Genomic DNA, 25,569 nt, shown 5'->3' with positions numbered 1-25,569 from the left:
AATTGTGACCGGGGACGAAACATGGGTGCATTTTTTTGAACCCGAATAAAAGAGGCAGTCAATGGAGTGACGTCACACAAGCTCGCCGAGGAAGAAAAAATTCAAAACTGTGCGATCGGCAGGGAAAGTTATGGCAACAGTTTTCTGGGATACAGAGGGTGTGATTCTGGTTGATTTTTTGGAGCAGGGATGCACAATAAATTCTGTTCAATACGTCACAACCCTCAAAAAACTTAAAGCACGTCTTCAGCGAGTTCGCCCAACAAAATCAATGGCAGATGTTCTTTTGCATGACAATGCAAGACCACACACCAGTCGTCACACCTCTGACGAGATTGTCAAAATTGGATGGGAAGTTTTGCCTCATCCCCCATACAGCCCTGACCTGGCACCATCAGACTTCCATCTGTTCGGGCCACTAAAAGAAGCTCATCGTGGGATTCATTTTGAAGATGAGGAGGTCGTCAAAACATCCGTGCGTCAATGGCTTAGGAAGCAGAGCTGTGATTTTTACCGTGCTGGGATACATGCTCTTGTTCAAAGATGGACCAAAACTGTAGAGATGGGCGGAGATTACGTTGAAAAATGACAAAATGATCCTCAATGTTGTGGTTTTCAACCTATGTAATTGCATTTAAATTTCCTGACAATTAAACGTAGAAAAAAAAATAGGAGGCATTACTTTTTGACTGACCCTCGTACAACGAAAATTACGCGAAGCGAAACGCAGGGTGGTGAGGGTTATGCGAGAGGCGTTCACTGAATTCGAAAGTAAAGTTCTATGTACTGACTTGGCAGAAAATCGTAAGAAATTTTGGTCTTATTTCAAAGCGGTTGGTGGATCAAAACAAAATGTCCAGACACACTGTGACCAAAATGGTACTGAAACAGAGGATGACAGACTAAAGGCCGAAATACTAAATGTCTTTTCCCAAAGCTGTTTCACAGAGGAAGACTGCACTGTAGTTCCTTCTGTAGATTGTCGCACAGATGTCAAAATAGTAGATATCGAAATAGACGACAGAGGGACAGAGAAACAACTAAAATCGCTCAAAATAGGAAAGGCCGCTGGACCTGATGGGATACCAGTTCGATTTTACACAAAGTACGAGAAGGAACATGCCCCCCTTCTTGCAGCGGTGTACCGTAGGTCTCTAGAAGAGCATAGCGTTCCAAAGGATTGGAAAAGGGCACAGGTCATCCCCGTCAAGAAGGGACGTCGAACAGATGTGCAAAACTATAGTCCTATATATCTAACGTCGATCAGTTGTAGAATTTTGGAACACGTATTATGTTCGAGTACAATAACTTTTCTGGAGACTAGAAATCTACTCTGTAGGTATCAGCATGGGTTTCGAAAAAGACGGTCGTGTGAAACCCAGCTCGCGCTATTCGTCCACGAGACTCAGAGGGCCTTAGACACGGGTTCACAGGTAGATGCAGTGTTTCTTGATTTCCGCAAGGCGTTTGACACAGTTCCCCACCGTCGTTTAATGAACAGAGTAAGAGCATACGGACTATCATATCAATTGTGTGATTGGATTGAAGAGTTCCTAGATAACAGCACACCGCATGTCATTCTCAATGGAGAGAAGTCTTCCGAAGTAAGAGTGATTTCAGGTGTGCCGCAGGGGAGTGTCATAGGACCATTGCTATTTATAATATACATAAATTACCTTCTGGATGACATCGGAAGTTCACTGAGGCTTTTTGCAGATGATGCTGTGGTATATGGAGAGGTTGTAACAATGGAAAATTGTACTGAAATGCAGGAGGATCTGCAGCGAATTGACGCATGGTTCAGGGAATGGCAATTGAATCTCATTGTAGACAAGTGTAGACAGAAAGAAAGATAGATCCCTTATCATTTAGCTACAAAATAGCAGGTCAGCAACTGGAAGCAGTTAATTCCATAAATTATCTGGGAGTACGCAATGGGAGTGATTTAAAATGGAATGATCATATAAAGTTGATTGTCGGTAAAGCAGATGCCAGACTGAGATTCATTGGAAGAATCCTAAGGAAATGCAATCCGACAACAAAGGAAGTAGGTTACAGTACGCTTGTTCACCCACTGCTTGAATACTGCTCAGCAGTGTGGGATCCGCACCATATAGGGTTGATAGAAGAGATAGAGAAGATCCAACGGAGAGCAGCGCGCTTCGTTACAGGATCATTTAGTAATCGCGAAAGCGTTACGGAGATGATAGATAAACACCAGTTAAAGACTCTGCAGGAGAGACGCTCAGTAGCTCGGTACGGGCTTTTGTTAAAGCTTCGAGAACATACCTTCACCGAAGAGACAAGCAGTATATTGCTCGCTCCGACGTATATTTCGCGAAGAAACCATGAGGATAAAATCAGATTAGAGCCCACACAGAAGCATACCGACAATCCTCCTTTCCATGAACAATACGAGACTGGAATAGAAGGGAGAACAGATGGAGGTACTCAAGGTACCCTTGCGGAGTATGGATGTAGATGAACACTCAAGATGCTTCCCATAATCTTCTTCAGAGCCACTGCAACACCTGCAGACCCTCAGGAACGTCACGGCTGAGCCATTACCGAGTTCTGACGCTGGACTGGGCAGCCAGACATTCGACAACTTTGTCAGAAGCGAAGTTGCGGTAACTGTCATCTTTGACACTTTAAAGGGACATCCTTCTCTAGCATTAGTTTTCCTCGACAGTAGTTGTCCATACCTGTATTATTTTTCGAATCCTGGCCATATCAATATTATCTCAGTGGCTTTTCTGAAAACTACCATAATTTTACACACAGAATGTTATATTTGAAGCAATAATTTATCAAAATGAATTACTTTATGAAATGTTTTAGTTTATGTTTTAGTTTAGTTCTGAAAGTACAGTTAAAATTATTTTTTAGAAACATTTGAAATTTCGACCTATTGGCACACTTAGAATTTATTATTAATTATGCAATACTGTACTTGTTAACTGTGTATTTCTGGATTCATTTATGAAATAATAACCTAACTTCGTCGTGTAACAAACTAGTAGAAATTCATTTATTAAGAGCCGGCCGCTGTGGCCGAGCGGTTCTAGGCGTTTCAGTCCGGAACCACGCTGAGGCTATTGTCGCAAGTTCGAATCCTTCCTCGGGAATGTCTAGAGGACTAATGACCTCAGATGTTAAGCCCCATAAGAAAAATTGTGAACCCCTTGGAATATGGTATGAAACTCTTAAGTACACCTCTGATCACGATCGGACGTATTTTTGTATAGTGTGTGGCCAATATAATTTCGGCTTTATTCATGTGAAACAGGCTGGTGGGTTGGGTTAAAGGCAGGAGAACGGACCGAACTACCATGTCATCGGTCACTTGTTCCTCATGAAACAAGTGTGAGAATTAAACCGACGAAATATGTAACACAAAATGGAAAGGAAGGAAAAACCACCAGAACGAAGGTAAGTCGACGAACACTAAAAGGAACTAGTTGCCGGGGATTCCGACATGTCCTGGGGCCCACGCAAGGGCGGGGCTGTTCCAGGGCATAGATGGACTCCTGAATGGACGCTACCAGAGGGTGGCGAGGGTAGCACTGGTCGATAGCTTATAGGCTGTTCAGTGAGTCGGTGCACAGGAGAAATAACATGCCAGGGCATGAGCGGATGTACCCAAGAACACGAGATGGTCACCAGCCCTGCAGTGGAAACACTGCAGCCAACTGGAGAGGAGTGCTGCTCAATATATCCTCCATGAACATATGCGAAGCCTATGTGACCGTCAGCCATTGAGCCATGTGAGTAAACCAATTCAGACCCCCAGAACACGTCAAGAATCGAGAGCAAGTGACAGCGGAGAGCGGCAGGGTTAACAGAGTCCTCAGAGCCATGCAAAAGGCCCAGACGAAGCAGCGGCCAAGGCGTACACCATGGAGGCATACGTGAACGGACCGAAAAGGAAGGACTCCAGAGAGAAAGGACCACACGCGAACCGCAATCGTTAGCCCCCATCTGGGCCACCGATGCAGGAGATAGATTGCCGCGGGCGGAAAAAGGAGAACTATGAATGCTTGCTGCGTAACTGGCGAGCAGTTGGGCACGTCTGATCTGCAATGGAGGGACACCAGCCTCCACCAGTACACTGGTCACCAGACTCGGCCTAACGAACCACACAGTGGCGCACTTGGTAGAGTAAATGCAATGCTGAAGGCACTGCTGAACTAAAAACGACACTCCCATAGTCAATTCGGGTTTGGACAAGGGCAGCATACAGTGATCTGCAACCTAATTGGTGTTGCTCAGGCAATGGAGGGCATTGAGGTGCTGCCAGCACTTCTGCTTAAACTGATGAAGATGAGGGAGCCAAGTCAATCGAGCGTCGTAAACCAGTCCTAGGATCCACTACAGTGAGTGGATCGTCATTAAGGTAAAGTGAGGTTCCGGATGAACGGCACGACGCCGACAGAAGTGCATGAGACACGACTTTGTAACTGAAAACTTGAAGCCGTGGGCTAGAGCCCATGACTGCGCCTTGTGGATGGCTCCCTGGAGGCGCTGCTCAGCAACAACAGTACTGGAGCAGTAGTACGAAATGCAGAAGTCGAGACAGAGGGCCATACAGCTGCTGCTAGACCATTAATGGCCACTAAAAAGAGAGAAACGCTCAATACAGACCCCTGCAGGACTCCATTCTCCTGGATATGGATGTAAATATGGGAGTCACCATCTTGAACATGGAAAGTACAGAGTGACAGGAAGTTCTGGATAAAAATCGGGAGTGGTCCCCCGGAGACCCCACTAATACAATGTGGCAAGAATATGTGGCAAAGTCGTGTCATATGCTTTACATAACTCAAAAAAGACGGCAATCAGGTGTTGCGGTCTGTAAAATGCTGTTCAGATGGCAGACTCGATAGACAAGATTGTCAGTGGTAGAACAACCCTGGCGGATGTCATGCAGCCAGCAAGCCACCCGACTCCAGGACCCAACCCAACCGCTGACATACCATACATTCCAGAAGCTTACAAGGAACGTTGGTGAGGCTGGTGGGCCGATAGTTCCCCACATCAAGCCGGTTTTTACCGGGTTTGAGCACTGGAATGGTGCTCTCCCGCCATTGCGATGGAAAAACGCCATCGCACCAGAGCTGGTTGAAGATTGCGAGATGATGCCGCTTGTCGTCAGATGAGAGATGTTTAATCATCTGGCTGTGGATGCTATCAGACCCAGGAGTTGCGTCGAGGTAATGTGCAAGGGCACTGAGGAGCTCCCACTCTGTAAATGGGGCGTTATAGAATTCACTGCAGCGTGTAGTGAATGATAGGACTTTCCCTTCCAGCCACCATTTCAGTGTACGAATGTTGTGGGGAGGGGGGTTGATTCTCCGACGCAGAGGCGCTCGGCAATCGCGTTTCCGTCGGTACATAACTCGCCATTTGTGGTAACACCAGGGACAGCTGTTGGGGCCTGGTACCCGAAAAGACGTTTGATCTTTGCCCAGACTTGGGAAGGTGACGTGTGGCACCCAATGGTGGAGACATCTTTCCCAACGCTCCGCCTTCCGTTGTATGATAAGGTAGCGAACACGGGCACGGAGCCATGCAAAGACTGAGGTGCTCCAGGGGAGGACGACACCTATCCCGCTATAGAGCTCGCCAACGCTCCTTAATTGCTTCAGCGACTTCTGGCGACCACTAAGGAACTCCTTACGCTCAGGCACCTTAAAGAGCGAGTGGTCGCGTTTTCTGCCGCACAAACAGTTGTGCTAGTCACCTGCTCAAGCATCACATCGATGTTACCATGTGGGGGAGATTCAGCGGTGACAGCAGAGGTGAACGTTCCCAAGTCCGGCTTCTTTAAAGCCCATCTGAGCAGGCGGCATGCGCCTGACGCTGGGACAGTTACAGGAAGATGGGGAAGTGGTCACTACCACACAGGTCGTCATGTGCTCTCCAGTGGATAGATGGGAGAAATACTGGGCTGCAAATTGATAAATCAATGGCCGAGTAATTACCATGAGCCACACTGAAATGTGTGGCAGCCCCACTATTTAAGAGGCAGAGGTCGAATTGCGATAGGAAAGTTTCGACATCTCTGCCTCTGACAGTAAGCATCGTACCACCCCACAATAGGGTTATGGGCATTAAAATCTCCCTATCAGTGCAGCTAATATATTCACAGGTACTGCACCATCCCATCTGGAGGGATATATACATTGCACGCAGTTATTTCCTGCGTCGTCATTCTGACAGCCCAGCTTCAGAAGGGGTTTGAAGGGGCACATGTTCACTACAGACAGTTTAGGACACTAACGCGAACCCCACCTGACACTCGATGTTAGTCGCTACAGTTCCTGTAATATCCCTTATAGCCGCGAAGGGCATGGGTCCTCATTGGTGGGAACCAGGTTTCCTGGACAGCAACGGAGATAGGTGCAAAGCTTAACAGTTGCCGTAGCTCAGCCAGGCGGTGGAAAAAACCGCCGCAATTCCATGGGAGGAGGAAATCATGAGACTGGGAAGGCATGGAACATTCAATGAGGCAGGTTGCGCCTCAGTCACCTGCTGCCACCGATTTGTTGTCTGAGCAGTCTATATCCATTGTGTCTGGAGAGATCTAGGTCCTCAGTGGACGCCAAAATCTCCACCCCATCCTCAGCCACAGAGCTTGTAGGTAGCGGTGGTGTCGGTACCACTGCAATGTCCTTGTTCTTAGGGGTTTTCTTTTTGGATTTCTCTCGCTGCTCCTTGGGTCTCCCTCGCTGGGAGGACTTTACTGGATCTGTCTCTGGGACTGAGGATGAACATGAAGCCCTATGACCGGGTGCTTTTGGGCTCTTCAGCCACTGGCGGGTGTCGTCTTGCCCACTAGAAGAAACCTGGGAAGGGAGTGACCCAAGGGACCTGTTTGTAGCCAGAGAAGCCAAAGAAGACTTTAGCTTCTCCAGCTTAGAAGTGGGGATGGCCGTACCCAATGATTGGGGGTGTCACTCCCGAGATAGGTGGTGCTGGAGCCACAGCGAGTGAAATGCCCCTATCATCAAGGGGGCAGGTGTAGTCTTCCAGCTCTGAGAGGTGACCTGGGTTGGCAGAGCTGATTGTGCCAGAACTGCTGTAGCGGTGGCGTAAAGCGTATTGCAAGTGTTCAAATTTTCTCTCAGCCTCAGTGTAGATCAGTCTGTCTAGGGTCTTTTAGTCCATGATTTTCCTTTCTTTTTGTAGAATCGTGCAGTCAGACGGGCAAGGCGAATTGTGCTCTCTGCAGTTGACACAGATGGGAGGCGGGGCACATGGAGTATTGGGCGTCCAAAATCTCAGCATGTGATGCTGGAAGTACAGCAGGAACACATAAGGCCGAACTTCCAGCACTTAAAGCACCACATATGGGACGGATATAGGGCTTCATATCACACTGGTGGACTGTCACCTTCACCTTCTCGTGCAATGTATGACCCTCATAGGCCAAGATGAAGGCACTGGTGGCAACCTGATTATCCTCGATACCCTGGTGGAAACGCCGGACGAAATGTGCATCTCTCCGCTCTAAATTGGCGCACAGCTCATCGTCAGACTGCAAAAGAAGGTTTCTGTGAAATTTGATACCCTTGACCATATGTAAGCTCTTATGGGGGCATGATAGTGCTAGTAACTCCCGTGACTGGACAAAGCATGCTTTTTTGATCAAGACTGACCCAGTTCTCAGTTTGAACAAGCCCTCCACCTCCCCGAACTTTTCCTCTAAATGCTCAACAAAAAACTGAGGCTTCATCGTGATGAAAGATTCTCCATCAGCTCTCTAACATAAAAGGTACCAGGGCGAATATGATCCGCTGCTATCTTTAGCCTGATGTCCCTCTCATGGTGTGGTCAGGGAGGAGAACGATTTGGGGTCATACATCTGTGTGGCCAATTGAGCTCGTGATAGCTTAGAGACTGCTGGTGTCTTACCATCAGCAAGAGATGGACTACACTTCATCGCATGTCATCCGCCCTGATGTCACCGCTGACCAGGGGCCCTCTACATGGGCGCCACCCAGCTGCAGCAAAGGCCACCTGGTAGGATGGACATTGCCTGGAGTCCCGATGCCCCAGTGGGATGGTCATCTACCCCTTGGCATATGTGGGGAGTTAACAGCGCAGGCATCAGCAAAGCGATCCCTGTGTGGTCAGGGTGCTACAACCAACAGGGTACATGGCGGCCCCACCACAACGGACTGGCTACCGTGCTGCATATCAGGTGCAAAGTAGTCCACTGTTATCCTCGATGCAGGAATCGACACTGCATAGTGGATGGTGGAAAACGCACACAGGTAGGTGTCCTCACTCAAGCGATGGAGAATGGGCAAGACTGCAATGTGATGACGAGAAGCGGGCTAAAGATCACAATGCACGATGGACACAATGCACCTTGTAAGGCGCCCTTCCCCTATTGGCTAGCTCTTCGGGAAAATTTTGAAGAATGGAGATCCAACTCTACAGGGGACCATCACATAAAGGCCGAATCGTGTGAAACTCCTTCTGGTTGCCTCATATGACAGTCAGGAATATCTCGGGCCTATTCTAACTCCTGGACCCACAGGGGGGAAATTGTTTTGGAAGAAGCACTTTGAAAACCCTATCAGGGAAAACAGCAGAATAACCAAGAGCATTCTCCTGCAGGGAGCCATCTGTATAAATAATGATAAAACTGTGGTACATACTTAAAATGGATTAAAAGCTGTAGAAACAAACTCTGGAGTACAAGTTTTCTTGTTCCTTGTCAAGCTTAAAATCACTTCGGGCCTCTGAAGATAGCAAGGCGGTAGTGCATTCCATCCCTGTCTGTGTATTTTAATGCCTGATTGATCCAGATCCTTGAGACAGGTTGTAGCACTTTTACCAAAGGGCTGATTCCTAATCAGTCGTTCAAAGGCTTAAGCGCCTGGCGGAACGACTAACGTCGGTCGAGAGATCATTAAGCAGTGGCGATGATTCTGAATCAAAACGGAAGAAAGTGGGCTCCCATCGTGCTCTCTTGCAATAAGCTGCCGTAATTACTAGGGAAAAAAATTATTTAGTACGGTATTTTACATCTCAAAAAGAAATAAAGCTCTGCGAGATCAGATGTATCTTTCATAGTTATCATAATCACCTCTGTTCTGTAGGTACTGAAAAGGGTGACTGAAGAATCTTCATTGTTGCTCAACCGTAAAAGGATCATACGTTCTCGTGGGCTTTTATTTGGCTGTTTTTGAGGTCTACAATATGGTACAACGTAAATTAATATAACTTGTATGTATTACGTAGCATTTATCAGGAGAGCACGCAGGCGGAAAACATTTTTACTTAATTTAGCTGATTAAATTTAAACGAATGTACAAAGTTTCATGGAACATAGCTAAGAACCATCTCTAAGCCGGATTTCAAATAAAAGAAGTGCATTAAAATTAACGTTTCGTCTGGGAACTACGATGCCATTGATGCACACATACATACGTTAAACTTTCTAACACCCCTCTGCGTCGAGGGTTACAAACGGCTAAGCCTTTTGGAAGTATCAAAGGGGCATCTGCACGATACCAGATACTTTTTCACATGTATGTGATACGTCGTTGAGTGGGACGGTGTATCCCAGGAAACGGAACTCCTCCTCCGTAAAAACACATTTAATGGACATTGACAATCTACTTCAGTAGCGCTACAGCCCTTTGTGAGCCTTGGCTGCTTCAACGATCTTCCTCCACACGTCTGTTATTTGCTTCTGTTTTCCGCCCCCAGACTCATGTTGGTGAGATCGTAGATGAATGGATTTTCTTTTGCATTCTATCCTCTGCCATTCTTTCTACACGTCGCAGAGATTTCACAAATTTTACTCTGTCCTTACCTTGTATTAACTGTTTTAGTTCGGCAATGTAGCGTATCTTCAGCCTTCTTTCTCCCTTATTGGACCATAGATTTTGCGTAGTATTTTCCGCTCGAAGGTTCTTAGTGCATTTTTATCATGTTCTGTCAACGTCCGTACCTCTTACCAGCATGTGATTACTGGGCGGACTAGGGAGTTATATATTAGCAGTTTCGTTTTTCTTGTAACAAGGGTATTTCTGAAAAGTTGCATATTTGCAAATTATGCTGTTTCCTGCTTGTATTCGTTCCTTTCTAGCTTTTCCAATACTCTTATGATTTGTTATTAAGGCTCCCAAATAGTTAAAAGAGGACGCTCCTTTTGAAGCATTTCACGTTGATTTTTAGATCTTTAGGGGTTCTGCTGGCCGCAGATTGTGACATTTTCTTTTGTTTTCTTTTATTATAAGGCCAATTTAAGGCTTCTGTTTCCATTGCCCCCTATGTTTCTTAGAGTTTATTGACATTTGCTCCTACTATAGCAATGTCAAGCGTATGCACGTATCTGGCTAGTTTTCATAAACATGGTGCCTCTTTTGTTGATTTTATTCACTAAACTACGCAGGACTATATTGAGTAGGATAGTGGAGAGACTATGAGCTTGCTTCAGGCCCTTATTAACATCAAAGCTTTCACTTGTTCTGCTGAGGACCTTCATTTTTGCTCTCGTCTGTCATTGTCATTCTGATTAGTCATTGGTTTAGCACATATACTAACTTCTTACAGTACTCTGTGTAGTTCTTGCCGCTTTATGCTGTCAAAGGCTTGTTTGAAGTCAGTGAATAGGAAATGCATATCTGTATCATAGCCAAAGAACTTTTCAATCGTTTGTCTTATCGCGATTATTTGATCCGTTGTTCCTCTGTCTGCTCGAAAGCCACACTGATATTCCTCTACTATGTCTTTGCGCACTTCTGTATCCTTTCGTTTAATATACTTGTGAAGCTCTTATAAGCTGTGCTTACGGGTGTTATACCTTTACGTTCTCTGTGGTCACCACACATTTTGCGTTTGTCATCACTCTTTTTCACCTTCTGTAATGGAGACGACCGATCACCGGGAGGACATACAAATTCTCCCGTGATAATGTTTCCAAATTCTTCGTTGGCTGCACGCAATTTATCTGTAGGTAGGTGTCTAGGCCGACTAACCACAGCCAGTCCTCGAGTCGTGTCGCGATGCAGAGTGGCAACGCCTACCTGTTGCACCACACTGTCAGTGAGCCCTGGGGACTATGGCAACAGCTCGCCGGGGTCGTTATTCACCGCCTGCCCGGTCTTGCTACTGGTGGTTAGGGCAGTGGGGGCGGGGGGGGGGGGGAGAGAAGGAAGTGGGGGGGGGGGGAGAGAGGAGAGCAAAGGGGTGTGGGGGTAGGGACGCCTGGCACTGGTTCTGCTCCATCGCGTAAGCATTGGACCTACAGGTGCGCCTGCTCCAAGTCAGCGTGCAGTAAACCTGTACCCGCGCCATCTCAAACGCTGCTTTTGAATCCAAAAGTACCATGCTTTTATATTATTGCCTTTTGTTAGCTTCTTATGTAACATACACCTGTCTCATTGTTCCTTTCGTCTTAATAGCGGGTATCTAATCATGACGGTAGCCGAAACGTAATACAGGATCTGTCATAATAGCTATCTTCGTGCAGAAAATTCGTTTCCCTTATAGATAAACATTTCCGTATTTTGAAGCGACGTGTCTGGCTCTAGTGCTCACTTGAATCTTAAACATTTACAGCCACCCAACGGTGTGTGGCGGAGGGCACTTCACGTGCCACTGTCATTACCTCCCCTTCCTGTTCCAGTCGCGTATGGTTCGCGGGAAGAACGACTGCCGGAAAGCCTCATTGCACGCTCGAATCTCTAATTTTACATTCGTGATCTCCTCGGGAGGTAGAAGTAGGGGGAAACAATACATTCGATATCTCATCCAGAAACGCACCCTCTCGAAACCTGGACAGAAAGCTACACCGCGATGCAGAGCGCCTCTCTTGCAGTGTCTGCCATTTGAGTTTGCTAAACATCTCCGTAACGCTATCACGCTTACCAAATAACGATCCCACACTGATGAGCAATACTCAAGTATAGGTCGAACGAGTGTTTTGTGAGTCACCTCCTTTGTTGATGGCTACATTTTCTAAAGACTCTCCCAATGAATCTCAGCCTGGTACCCGCCTTACCAACAATTTTATATGATCATTCCAGTTCAAATCGTTCCGCATGCATACTTCCAGACATTTTACAGAAGTAACTGCAACCAGTTCAAATGGCTCTGAGCACTTTGGGACTTAACATCTGAGGTCATCAGTCCCCTAGAACTTAGAACTACTTAAACGTAACTAACCTAAGGACATCACACACATCCATGCCCGAGGCAGGATTCGAACCTGCTACCGTAGCGGTCGCGCGGTTCCAGGCTAAAACGCCTAGAACCGCTCGGCCACACTGGCTGGCGTAACCACTACCAGTGTTTGTTCCGCTATCATATAATCATACAATAAAGGATCCTTCTTTCTATGTATTCGCAATACATTACATTTGTCTATGTTAAGGGTCAATTGCCACTCCCTGCACCAAGTGCCTATCCGCTGCAGATCTTCCTGCATTTCCCTACAATTTTCTAATGCTGCAACTTCTCTGTATACTACAGCATCATCCGGGAAAAGCCGCATGGAACTTCCGACACCACCTAGTAGGTTATATACACTCCTGGAAATTTAAATAAGAACACCGTGAATTCATTGTCCCAGGAAGGGGAAACTTTATTGACACATTCCTGGGGTCAGATACATCACATGATCACACTGACAGAACCACAGGCACATAGACACAGGCAACAGAGCATGAACAATGTCGGCACTAGTACAGTGTATATCCACCTTTCGCAGCAATGCAGGCTGCTATTCTCCCATGGAGACGATTGTAGAGATGCTAGATGTAGTCCTGTGGAACGGCTTGCCATGCCATTTCCACCTGGCGCCTCAGTTGGACCAGCGTTCGTGCTGGACGTGCAGACCGCGTGAGACGGCGGTTCATCCAGTCCCAAACATGCTCAATGGGGGACAGATCCGGAGATCTTGCTGGCCAGGGTAGTTGACTTACACCTTCTAGAGCACGTTGGGTGGCACGGGATACATGCGGACGGGCGTTGTCCTTTTGGAACAGAAAGTTCCCTTGCCGGTCTAGGAATGGTAGAGCGATGGGTTCGATGACGGTTTGGATGTACCGTGCACTATTCAGTGTCCCCTCGACGATCACCAGAGGTGTACGGCCAGTGTAGGAGATCGCTCCCCATACCATGATGCCAGGTGTTGGCCCTGTGTGCCTCGGTCGTATGCAGTCCTGATTGTGGCGCTCACCTGCACGGCGCCAAACACGCATACGACCATCATTGGCACCAAGGCAGAAGCGACTCTCATCGCTGACGATGACACGTCTCCATTCGTCCCTCCATTCACGCCTGTCGCGACACCACTGGAGGTGGGCTGCACGATGTTGGGGCGTGAGCGGAAGACGGCCTAACGGTGTGCGGGACCGTAGCCCAGCTTCATGGGGACGGTTGCGAATGGTCCTCGCCGATACCCCAGGAACAACAGTGTCCCTAATTTGCTGGGAAGTGGCGGTGCGGTCCCCTACGGCACTGCATAGGATCCTAAGGTCTTGGCGTGCATCCGTGCGTCGCTGCGGTCCTGTCCCAGGTCGACGGGCACGTGCACCTTCCGCCGACCACTGGCGACAACATCGATGTACTGTGGAGACCTCACTCCCCACGTGTTGAGCAATTCGGCGGTACGTCCACCCGGCCTCCCGCATGCCCACTATACGCCCTCGCTCAAAGTCCGTCTACTGCACATACGGTTCACGTCCACGCTGTCGCGGCATGCTACCAGTGTTAAAGACTGCGATGGAGCTCCGTATGCCACGGCAAACTGGCTGACACTGACGGCGGCGGTACACAAATGCTGCGCAGCTAGCGCCATTCGACGGCCAACACCGCGGTTCCTGGTGTGTCCGCTGTGCCGTGCGTGTGATCATTGCTTGTACAGCCCTCTCGCAGTGTCCGGAGCAAGTATGGTGGGTCTGACACACCGGTGTCAATGTGTTCTTTTTTCCATTTCCAGGAGTGTATAAGCAATGGTGCCGTAACTCTCCCCTGTGGCACGCCAGAGGTTACTGTGTCTGTAGACGTCTCTCCATTGAGAACACCATGCTGTGTTCTGTTTGCTAAAAACTCTTCGATGCAGCCACACAGCTGGTCTGATATTCCGTAGGCTCTTACTTTGATGATCAAGCGACAGTGCGCCCATATGGGAATGCTCTGATAATGATACAAACTTCCAAAATTCGTGCAGATCATCTATGTATACAAACCACAAATTTTTATCTGATAGACTCAATCCTATGTCACTGTGTACAAAGCTAACTGGCGACTTCCGCCCTTCTACTGATATTACTGACGTCACCTTTGCACCCACCCTTAAGCCGTCCTCTCGCATGAAGACGCAGGAGGACGATGACGTGGTGACGTCACTTCGTGTAATTCGGGGCCAACGGAATATACGAACGTTGCTATCAATTTGTGAAGTCACATTAGTCGGCTTGTTCCCCAGACTTCGCAAACGCTTGGCTCCACGGGAAATCAGTAACTGAAAAGGTACCCACTACAGATGTTAACTTTGTCGTTCACTATTGGACATGCGCATGAATTTCAATACGTAATCAAGAATTATTAAATTCGTCGATAATAGTTACTCGCTCGCCATCAGAAACGGCTTCCGGCAGTCTTAAGGCCTGCAGTGTCACGTGCTGTGAAGTACGCGCCAAGGTCAGTCTCTTAGGCCTCGGTGGAATTCCACGTTACAGTGTAGCGTGAAATGAAGGATCGTGGAGAGAAACGTTGCCAATAGTATGCCACATCGGTTTTACCTCAGAAGCAGTGTAATATTTCTGGCTTATTCAGCTATCGTATTAGGCTTCAGGAAGCTATTCCCAGGGCAGTGGAGATGCAAGAAGCATAGAGATGACGCAATGTGGGATGAGGTACCGGTGACTGATTCGGTACCATTCCCGTGAGAAAGACCTCTTGCATGATGCTGCTGCTCTGTGATTGGCTGCTGTGTTCGGCGGTAGGGCGCAAAAACGTTAAACTTTTGTTGCTATTATTAAACCTGTCATCCATATTACTTCATTTTTTTTAAATAAACATCTCTCAGCAGCCAGCTATCAGTCATTTCAAAATTATTAAAATCAAAGTATTACTAAAACAAAAGACTGATGATATTACTGCCGATGCACTTCGGTGGCGTTCGGGTCACGCCTTGCTGGCTTGGCGCGCGAAGTGTCTCGGGCAGTCCGTCTCTCCAGTTCTGACCGTTCCGGTAGACAGACATGTCTGTGGCAGGATGTATTTCATGTTATTTTAGCCAGATATAATGACTGTGGAAAGGTATGTTCAATACGTTGTGATCAAGAATAGTTTCATGTCTATATCAAAAACACGAGTTGCATCCCAAATGAGTCAGTTTATTAGTAGCAGCAGTTCCTTGCGAAGTTCATTTCAGCCTCAAGAAAAAGAATCCACGACCTGCGTGCTGTTTTCTGCACTGGGGACATCATCATCATGAAGACAACAGGTTAGTGAAGTGTACAAGAACTTACGTATTCCACATAGGGCAGTGGAAACAACTAGGCACCTCACGTGTACTGCATGAACAGTACAAATGTGCTCAGTGACACGTCATCTGCAGTAATGTAGAGGAGGTGAAGAAGTATGAAAGTATTGACACTTTCATTTATTCCATTTTTCTCGCCGTAGTAGACCTGAGGAGCCGCCATACTGAACTGAGTTGAACTCCCTTATCAGAGACTGCGTGGTATGAATAAGTTGTTTCGAAGCAACATCAAACTGGGGATCTATCGAAAACTCTTCATTGTAGCTACTATTTTACTATAGTCAAGTAACGCGTGACCATGCACCGGTAGATGAAAACTTTCTGTACTTGCTGTTCTTAGTGTTAACGCTTGTGTGCTATAGAAGTACACCATTTCAGTGCTACGGCACAATGTAAGAAAACCTTTTTGATACCAATTACCATAGTTAAATATCTTTAATATCAATAGCAGTTTCAGATCGTCTTTACAATATAATAAAGACAAGCCGCCGTGTTACAGCCGTAATTCAGCTGTTAGCTCGTAAGCTGTGAAACAAACAGCACCCATTTCGTGTCCATCTTCCAAACCTTTTTTCAGTTTTGTTTTCTAGAAGTTTTGGGATCATATTTATTTAGTTGACTTCATTCCATAGACTGGTTTGACGTAGCTCTCCATGCTAATGTATTCTGTGGAAACCATCTCCGAATGACTACTGCAACCTACATCCTTCTGAATCCGCTTAGTCTATTTATCTCTGTCTCCTCCTACGATTTTTACCCTCCACGCTTCCCTCTAATGCTGAATTGCTGATCTCTCTATGCCTCAGAACGTGCCCTACCAACGGATCCCTCCTATTCAAGTTGTGTCAAATTCCTCTTATCCCCAATTCGATTCAGTACCTCATTAGTTACGTGATCTACCCACCTAATCTTCAGCATTCTTCTGTAGCACCAAATTTCAAAAGCTTCTACTCTCTTCTTGTCTAAACTACTTATCGTCTATGTTTCACTTCCGTACATGGCTACACTCCATACAGGTACTTTCAGAAAAAACTTCCTGACAAACCAATATTCCATGTCGACGAATTTCTCTTCAGAAAAGCTCCTCTTGCCATTGCCAGTCTACATTTTATATCCTCTCTACGTCGACCATCAGTTATTTTGATCCCCAAATAGCAAAACTCGTTTACTACTTTCAGTGTGATTTCCTAATCTAATTCCTTCGGCGTCAACTTATTTAGTAAAAGTACTTTTTCTCTAAAGTCAGTCGTATTTATTACAAATACTATACTTCCTGCAAATCTTTGTTGCACAAGGCAACGAAAGGAGTGTATCCCTGTCGCTGGAAATCTTAACGTGACTGCCAGTCTACGTCAAAAAGTCAGCAAGTTACACACTAAGTATGTGCTATTATGAAACTTTCTGTAAAATGTATGTAAATGTGTCTGGGTTTTCGACTGACTGATGTCTGTACCTTGCCGTTGAATGTCTCAGTGATGGAGTGCAAATCGACTCTTCCAATCGAATGTAACTACGAAACGACTATCTTGAAACTTGTGTTATGAAGTACGTTATTTTAGTGTTGGTAGTCAATGCAACATCGAGATCACTTATGCTGTGCAGGTGCAAACTGACACTCTACATTATATTCAATTTTAAACCGAAAAATTGAATGAAAATGAATTTAATTAAAGAGTAACTTCTAGTATGCATCACAGAGCGTTACACAGTTTTATGTGAAGTTCCGCTATCAGCTTTCAATGTTCAAGCCATGGACGAGTCTCTAATGTTCTTGGCGATTATCGAAAAAGTACGGAGAAAAACACGAACCGAGTTAAAGCAGCTGCTTCACGCGTGTCTATTTTCGTACAGAAACTGCATGCTTTGCTGGCCTCTGAGCTGAAATCACGTTAACCGGCTCAACCGGATTACTGGGCTATCTCGCGACATCCGATGTCACATCGGCGTCCACTTTAGCTACCTTGCGCCGTGTCATGGCGGCCATGGGAAGGTACATCGTCCTATTGAATAATGAATGGCTAGCGTTTTAAATCTCATCGTTGCGGCTTACTCCTAATCCCAGATCATGTCATTACTTACGAACATAATGGCAGATTTCTCGATTTGGCCGTAGTCTAGATCAGCGTCAGCGCCAATCACGTCATTGTGTGCCTAACGCTCATAGGTTGGCAACTAGTCAGCTTCGCGTAGCCTGTGGAGTGAGTTTCGCCTAACCAGTGCAAGCGCTGTATTTCTACGAGCAGCAATGAAATTTGCAAACTCGCTTTTCACTAATATTTGACCGCTTCTGCCGAGTATGTTGAGAGTTTCAAGAAGGTAATTAGGATGGTATCTACTTTGTCCGAATATGTGCCGGATTTTGTAGCTATATTGGCGAGAGAACGTGACAATATTCCTTCGTCTCTTTCTTGAAACTATGTACACCTGCCGGTCTCTTACCGGTTCGTTATCAGCAGTTGGCACGTGCTGTCGTTTCTGTCATATCTCTGCGAGCGTTGGCAACATCGCCGCAAGAAGCACGCACGCCACTGCCCCCAATGTAGACGTTTAACCGTAATTAACGAGAGTCGGTGACTTACTTCGTGGTATTTTCGTTAGCATGCGGTAAACGTACACGCAACACGACTTGCGAAAGATGAAAACGCTATCTGAAATCTGTTTCTACTGCCTTGTTTGCATCTAAGAGCGTAACAGATTTCGCTGGTCCGATCAAGTCTGTTTTCGGATCATTTTTACAGACATTGTGTCTGTAAATTAGCTATCCTTATTTGGTCAGCAAGACTGAGGTTATCAGTACATTCGTAATATTTTTACTGAAGAGAGCACGATTTTCTTTAGACGTAGGTGAACCTTAGAGGGGAAGGAAAGGAACATTGTTCAAGAACTTTTGGAAGAGGTCTGTGTCCGTAAGTCGACGCTGAATTGGAAGACTGATGAAGGATGTATCTGAAAAACGAGAAAATATGTTTAAAAATCTTATGCAAGCCAGTTAAAGCGTGCGAAACTTTTTTGGGCTCAGATTACATGGGATGTTTGGTTTTGTTTTGTAGCGCAAAGACGACTGAGGTCTTACGCGCTCATGTCATGACATTATAACACTACCTGAAGAAAGTTAAAAGCGACTACACGTTAAGCCCAGTCGACGGAAGGAAAGTTCTAAAACAAAGACTTTCTCTTGGATAAAGATCCACAAAATATGTCGTAGCGACTGCAGAGGTTCCGATCCAAAGATTAAATGTCCGTCATACTGCTATTGAAAGTAAAACGCGGTCGACAGCCCGCGTGTCGTTCGCTAAAACGACCGATAACTCAGACGGCCAACACACACTAGAACGACCGCCGTTAAAAAAAGATAACTAGGTCAGGAAATGGCGAACTGTCAAAGCCGATGGAGAACAAAGTGGTGGGTGACCATCACTTAAGTGGCGATGGTTAAGAAGACAGTGGGCAATGCGCAAACTAGCTAATTTGATCTCGAGGCAAGAGGGCTGGGAAAGATTTGATTCCTCTGAATTTGTTCCCGTGAAGGGAACACCAGTGGTAACGCCAAAGTTACACCGCCTGCCGACAGACGGCAACACGGAGGTAACCCGAAGGAATGTAAGATCTGGCAGGCCGAAGAAGGAAGACTGCAGCCTTGGCAGCAAGTCAGCAGCCTCATATCCCGTCAGACCGGCGTGACCAGCAGGGACCCTCAGGAACGTCGCAGTGGCTCCCTCAACAGTGAGCAAGTAGAAGCTTCCTTGGACGCGTTGGGTAAGGGATGGACTGAGTAAAGCACAAAGAGGCTGGGGCACTGAGCGTGGCTTGAAGTGCGAGGAGTTAAAGGTCGATCATTTTATACTAGAATTTTCTGTAAATCTGAAGTGGTTGCAAAATTTTCTAGTATGTGGGGGTATACTCTTAATCCCATACGTAGGTTAAAGAATATTGTATCATCCGTCAATGTGTACGAGAACTTTTACCTTTGAAAGCGCGAGTGGGTATAACAATATAGAAATAAGACTGCTATGCCGTCTATAGGATTGCTGTCAAACAGATTGCTGTCAAACAGTTCGCTAGAACATAGTGTATGTTCATACATTCATTTAGCTCTTTAGCATTTAAACGAAGTTCCAGGTCAGTCCAGTACTTTTTCTTCACTCAGCTCAAAAATCACTTCGTACACAACAGCCAGTATTGAAAGCCATTAAGGACCTGTTATTCACGATTCAAACGCAGCCAGATTGTGAACCTTATACCTGGCAAGCTGAAGAGTATTCCCAAAACCTATAGGTGAGTGGATTCGTGACCAGACGAAAAGCGAAAATTGAAACTTTTACCCCCTCACTCGCATTACAAAAATTAAAATTTCTTGATGTTTCAGGTGTTCTGCAATTCTTTTTAGCAACTGTTCATGGGGTATCCGACCAACCCATTTAATCTTCAGCAGTTTTCTATGGCACCAGCATACAAAAGCTATTTTGGCTGAACTATTTATCGTTCACCTTCCAGCCTTGTGGAAGAAAATGGCGAAGAACAACTTCAGAGAATACTTCATAATTTGTGCGGCTTAGTAAATTGATATTTTCCTGGAACTTTCATTCCGATAGCCAGTCACCAGTCTCCTATTAGGGTCACGTCTATTATGTTGTTGTCCCGGGTACGAAGCTCTTTTACTTGGTGTGTCATTTCCTCATCCACTTCCCGCAGTACCGCCTTTTCCAATTACATTACCTTCGTGTTAGTTCTATTTATGTTAATCTTATAGCCTCTTTCGAGGCAACTCATTCCGTTCAAGGGCACTCCCAAACCATTTGCTATTTGACGAACGTGTTGCCGGTGAACGTTTCAGTTTCTCGTCCCTGAACTAATTCTTGTGCCAAATTTCTTGCTTAGTATGCAGACTAATATTAAGGGTCCGCAGCTATACTGATATAATGGTATTTTTACAGTTTACTTACGCCAAAAAATGTCTGAACTCTTCCTCGCTATCACCTCTGTTATTACTGAAGCGTATTTTTTCCCTCTTAGTTCTATATCAGGAGTATTCCAGTCAACATTGTCAAAAGCTTTCTCTAAGTCTACAAATGCTAGAAACGTAGCTTTTCTTGATCTATTTTCTAAGGTAAGTGGTAGGGTCAATATTACCTCACTTGTTCCAACATTTCTACGGAATCCAAACTGATCGTCCCCGAGGTCGGCTTCTGCCATTACGAAAGGGAAGCAGTGGTTTGGTAGGTAGTGAGAGGGTTGTACCCTATCTGTATATTGAGCAAGCAGTTAAGGAAACAAAAAAATTCGGATTAGGTATTAAAATCCATGGAGAAGAAATAAAAACTTTGAGGTTCGCCGATGGCATCGTAATTCTGTCAGACAGCAAGCGACTTGGAAGAGCAGTTGCACGGAATGGACAGTGTCTTGAAAGGAGGATATAAGATGAACATCAAAAGCAAAACGAGGATAATGGAATGTGGTCGAATTAAGTCGGGTGATGTTGAAGGAATTAGATTAGGAAATGAGACAAAGTAGTAAGGGAGTTTTGCTATGTGGGGAGCAAATTAACTGGTAATGGTCGAAGTAGAGGATATAAAATGTAGACTGGCAAAGGCAAGGAAAGCGTTTCTGAAGAAGAGAAATTTGTTAACATCGAGTATAGATTTGTCAGGAAGTCGTTTCTGAAAGTATTTGTATGGAGTGTAGCCATGTATGGAAGTGAAACGTGGACGATAAATAGTTTGGACAAGAAGAGAATAGAAGCATTCGAAATGTTGTGCTACAGAAGAATGCTGAAAATTAGATGGGTAGACCACATAACTAATGAGGAGGTATTGAATTGGGGAGAAGAGTTTGACAACTTGACAAGAAGAAGGGATCGGTTGGTAGTACATGTTCTGAGGCATCATGGGATCACAAATTTAGCATTGGAGGACAGCGTGGAGGGTAAAAATCGTGGAGACCAAGAGATGAATACACTAAGTAGATTCAGAAGGATGTAGGTTGCAGTAAGTACTGGGAGATGAAGCTTGCACAGGATAGAGTAGCATGGAGAGCTGCATCAAACCAGTCTCAGGAACAACAACAAGAACAGTATCAGGAAAAATTCATCTGTAGTCGGATGTGAAATTTCAACATTGCGTGGGTATTTCAGAGTTACAATCGCGAAGTATCCTCACGCTTTATTGTAATAATCCTATTTCCAAAGAAGACAGGTGCGAATACAGAACCGTGAATTTAAGGAGTATGTTTTCGGAGGTATGGAAAATTAGAAGCAGACTTCGAGGATAGGCTCTGGGTAAAATTAAGAACTCTTAAGGCAATACTGACCCTACGAGTTATAAGATAGGCAAACCTACATTTACAGCTTTTGTAGATTTAGAGAAAGGTAATACTAGGTGGAATCTTTCCAGTTGTGACCATAACAGGGATACAATACTGCAACGAAAGCCGTGCGGAGTGACCACGCGGTGAGAGGTGCCATGTCACTGATTGAGCGGCCCCTCACGCCTGAGGTTCGAGTACTACCTCCGGCATGGGTGTGTATGTTGTTAGCGTAAGTTAGTTTAAGTAGCGTGTAAGTCTAGGGACCGATGTGAAAGGTTATTTACAACTTGGGAGGTGTAAGTCGTACACGCAGTAATGGTTCCCGTTTTCCCCACATTCGAGCTATTGGTCGACCACAATATTATTGCACCCCGGAGCGAGGGCGCTTCGATCGGCTAGTGTGTAACTGAGTACTTTAAGCCTATAAGGATGTGCTCTGCCGTTCTAACGACCAGATAACATGGTCGGCAAGCTATTGTAACTTTCACAGCGTATCCGACAGTCGGAAAAATTTATGATTTTGTTTACTGTAACTTCAGTGCCTCTTTCCGATAACGGCCACGGTGGGACCTGTTGCAATAATATCGTGGTTGAGTAGCACGTATCCAATGAAGTTACAGAACTGGTTGTGGGTTGAGGACTTCTGAACAGATGATTCCGAATTGGTTTGAACACGGCGAAGATTAGGAGGTTCTTAACAAGACAAACTTTAATGGTGCGCATGATAATTGGAATGAGATGTAGAAAATTTACTCAATTCTCGCTCTCAAGGAGCCTCTGCTGTAAACAGTACACTTAAACTAATACACCTCACCCTTGGAATAAAGGATAAACAGTATTTCTTAAAAATCTAAGATCCTAAAACAGAATTATCATGGGTTTCTCCACAAATACTTCTGAAGTGTTTTTTTTTTTTTACCGTATTTATACATTGCCATCTTTGTGCATATACTGTTCTTTTACGCAAGTAAGTTCTGAATTCAGCCGTCGAGTCTTTTGAAAAGAGAGAGCTACGTCCTTTATCTGTTGGATTAGATTCATTTTGCGTTCGTTAAGATCCACAGTAAATTTCCAGGATGCAGAACACGCCAGAAAACAATAACACAAATTTCAGTATATCTATTGTGGTGACGAACTGCAACTGTTACTTCAATTCGCGATTTATCTGGCAATAAACATGTAACCAGTTATGGTTGAATAAATCGTTAAAAACGATTGGTTGCATATTTATTGCCAGATAAATTGCCGCGAACACATTTAAATAGAAAATATATGCTAATGTACGTCCCTCATGGATGTGGAATTAAAAAATTTGAACTTTTTTCATTTTAAAAGCTAAAAACCACAAAATACGTAAATGTTCAATACATTGATGTTCATATGAAATTTCTTACGCTCTTTTATCCGTGTATCGTCAAACAACTTATTACTAAACACTTATTCACTTTAAGATAAAGAGAAACTTCCGATAAGATTGATCGGCTTTGATCAGTGACGTGCTAAACATGCGACAAACACCGTGAACATTGCTCCTATAACTATGTCAAAGGCGCTTTTTCAAATCCATTAAACTGCAGATCAGTCTCACCACAACCAGTTTGTTTTTAGCTTCGCCAACTAAGAACAAAACTATGTAAGCACTACAAAGTGACATCACCTGTCAAAGCCGGCACCTCTTATCGAGCATTCCCCTCCATCTAAACTTCGCATTACCACATTGCGCGGAGCTGACTTTATAAAATACTCCATTAACTTCCTGTTATTAGGAACACAAACATCAGTCGCTCGTGCTAAGAAATCCGTCATTGGTGTACGAGTTTGTCACCAACAAATCCTTTAGGCTCACCTTAAAGTGAAATCTACTTTAACATTTTATGGCTGCTGCAAAATCACTGAAAAAGCGTATACTATTTTTATTTCTGGTATTGATTCCACGGACTGACTTGGGTTGACAATAAAAGCTATAATGATTTAGTTTTATTAACTTTATGGATTTCTATTTTAATAGCCCGAGGTTCAGTTTCTTTAACTTCACATTCTAATTTATTCATTTTATGATTTTGATTTTAGTAACTATGCTTTGTTCTTTTGCTAAATTGATTCTTCTTTTTATATTTTGAGGCTGGACTGGTGCCTACTTTGCTTTGAATTTTAGGTTGTGGTTACCAACCTGAACGTTTGCAGGCTGATGTTTATTTTTTTATACTGTGTTTGCTAGATTGCCTTTGTTGTTGGTTTTGTTTAAGGTTTAGGATTTCGCTAATGCTTTATATTTTCCTTTGTTGTTTGATTTGGTTATTTCTTATAACTTTTGCTTTATTTAGTTATGATACCAAAGTTCTTAGTTCACCTTTGACTCCTTAAGGTTCTTGTAGAAGCCTCTGTTTCTCGCAGAATTGAAGTTAGGTGGTTATGGTATTTTTCGTGTGATAAAGGTTATTTCTTATTTGAGTTTGAAGCTTAATTATTTTCGATTATCTTTAGGTTTGTCCACCGCGCTGGATTAGGGTCCCGGCGGAGGTTAGAGTCCTCCCTCGGTAGTGTGTGTGTGTGTGTGTGTGTGTGTGTGTGTGTGTGTGTGTGTGCGTTTTTGTCCTTAGGATGCTTTAGGTTCAGTAGTGTGCAAGCTTAGGGACTGATGACCTTAGCAGTTAAGTCTCTTAAGATTTCACACACATTTGAACTTTTTTTTTTTTGATTTAGTTTTGTCTGGTGGATGTTGGTTGATTTGTGGGAGAGGACCAAACATGTAGGTCATCGGTCCCATCGCATTTCAAAGGAACCAGCCTGCCATTTGCCTTAAGCAATTTAGTAATTTAGGTAAATTCACGTAATACCTAAATCTGGATGGCCGGACACGGGTTGCAACCGTCGTCCTCCCGAATTCGAGTCCAGTTTACTAAACACTGTGCCACCTCGATCGGTCCCATAAAGAGTAAGTGTGTTGGTAATCAGTAGTTAGTACCCTACTCCTGAGCCAAATACGTGTTTCGGATGGTATTTCCCATTCCGAGTTTTACAACACGGCTCACCTGGACTCTGTCGACCCTCCTTGCGAGCCCCACGACGTTGACGCCTCGTCTGAGCAGCGCCTGAGTTATGGCGGCGCCGATGCCGGCACTGGCGCCCGTGACGAGAGCGACGCGGCCCTGATAGCGATCCATTCCGTGTGCTCAGTTGCCAGCTGCGAGGGCGACTAGCTGGTGCAAGCTGTAGCGCAGCGAGAGGCGGCCTCAGTGACGTCACTCTGGCGAGCGCCACGCCTTCTGGCGGCTGGCACAGTGGACAGTAGACGAGGGCTGGGCTCGACGCACAGCAGCCGAACGCGCAACAAACAGGTGCAGCGGTGGCGCTGCATCTCTACAGCCTTGTTTACGCTGGGGCAACAACACCTGGCATACGTCTACAGTCCGATCCACGGAGTATGGCGGTTCGCGCATGCCGAGGCACGGACGCGGATTGCATTGTTGACGATTCCAAGCGACAATTGCGTCACGCGCATACGCGTGCTTCCCGCTTTAAGAAGGCGCATATCCTGCAATTTATGCATGCTTATGCAGAATTTATCATTACATCACAATCAGCGATGACAATGCGCAACCAATGGAATTGAAGTTCACTAAACAACTCTCTACGGCCACGTTTAATGCTCGCATTATGTACGGCATTCACAGCAGAGCGCGCAGAACATGTTGAACGCTCGTTGGTTGTCGGAGAATGCGTGACGTAGGTGCGCAGAACAAGCCTAA

The 25,569-nt window shown here is 45.3% G+C and overlaps 1 protein-coding gene across 1 annotated transcript in view; it reads right to left on the bottom strand.

The window, feature by feature from the left end:
* The window catches only part of LOC126284627 (dehydrogenase/reductase SDR family member 11-like), a 68,043-nt gene extending 42,940 nt beyond the window's left edge, over positions 1 to 25,103 (bottom strand). Inside the window, exon 1 of the mRNA XM_049983696.1 lies at positions 24,853 to 25,103. Within this exon, the coding sequence (XP_049839653.1) occupies positions 24,853 to 24,984 (132 nt within the window). The 5' untranslated portion in view covers positions 24,985 to 25,103. The remainder of the gene's footprint in view (positions 1 to 24,852) is intronic.
* Positions 25,104 to 25,569: the final 466 nt, after the last annotated feature.

The sequence above is a fragment of the Schistocerca gregaria genome, chromosome 8 (assembly GCF_023897955.1).
Source record: "Schistocerca gregaria isolate iqSchGreg1 chromosome 8, iqSchGreg1.2, whole genome shotgun sequence".
Classification (NCBI taxonomy): Eukaryota; Metazoa; Arthropoda; class Insecta; order Orthoptera; family Acrididae; genus Schistocerca; species Schistocerca gregaria.
The sequence above is the reverse complement of the archived record's forward strand: the minus strand, read 5'-3'. Positions and strand labels throughout refer to the sequence as shown.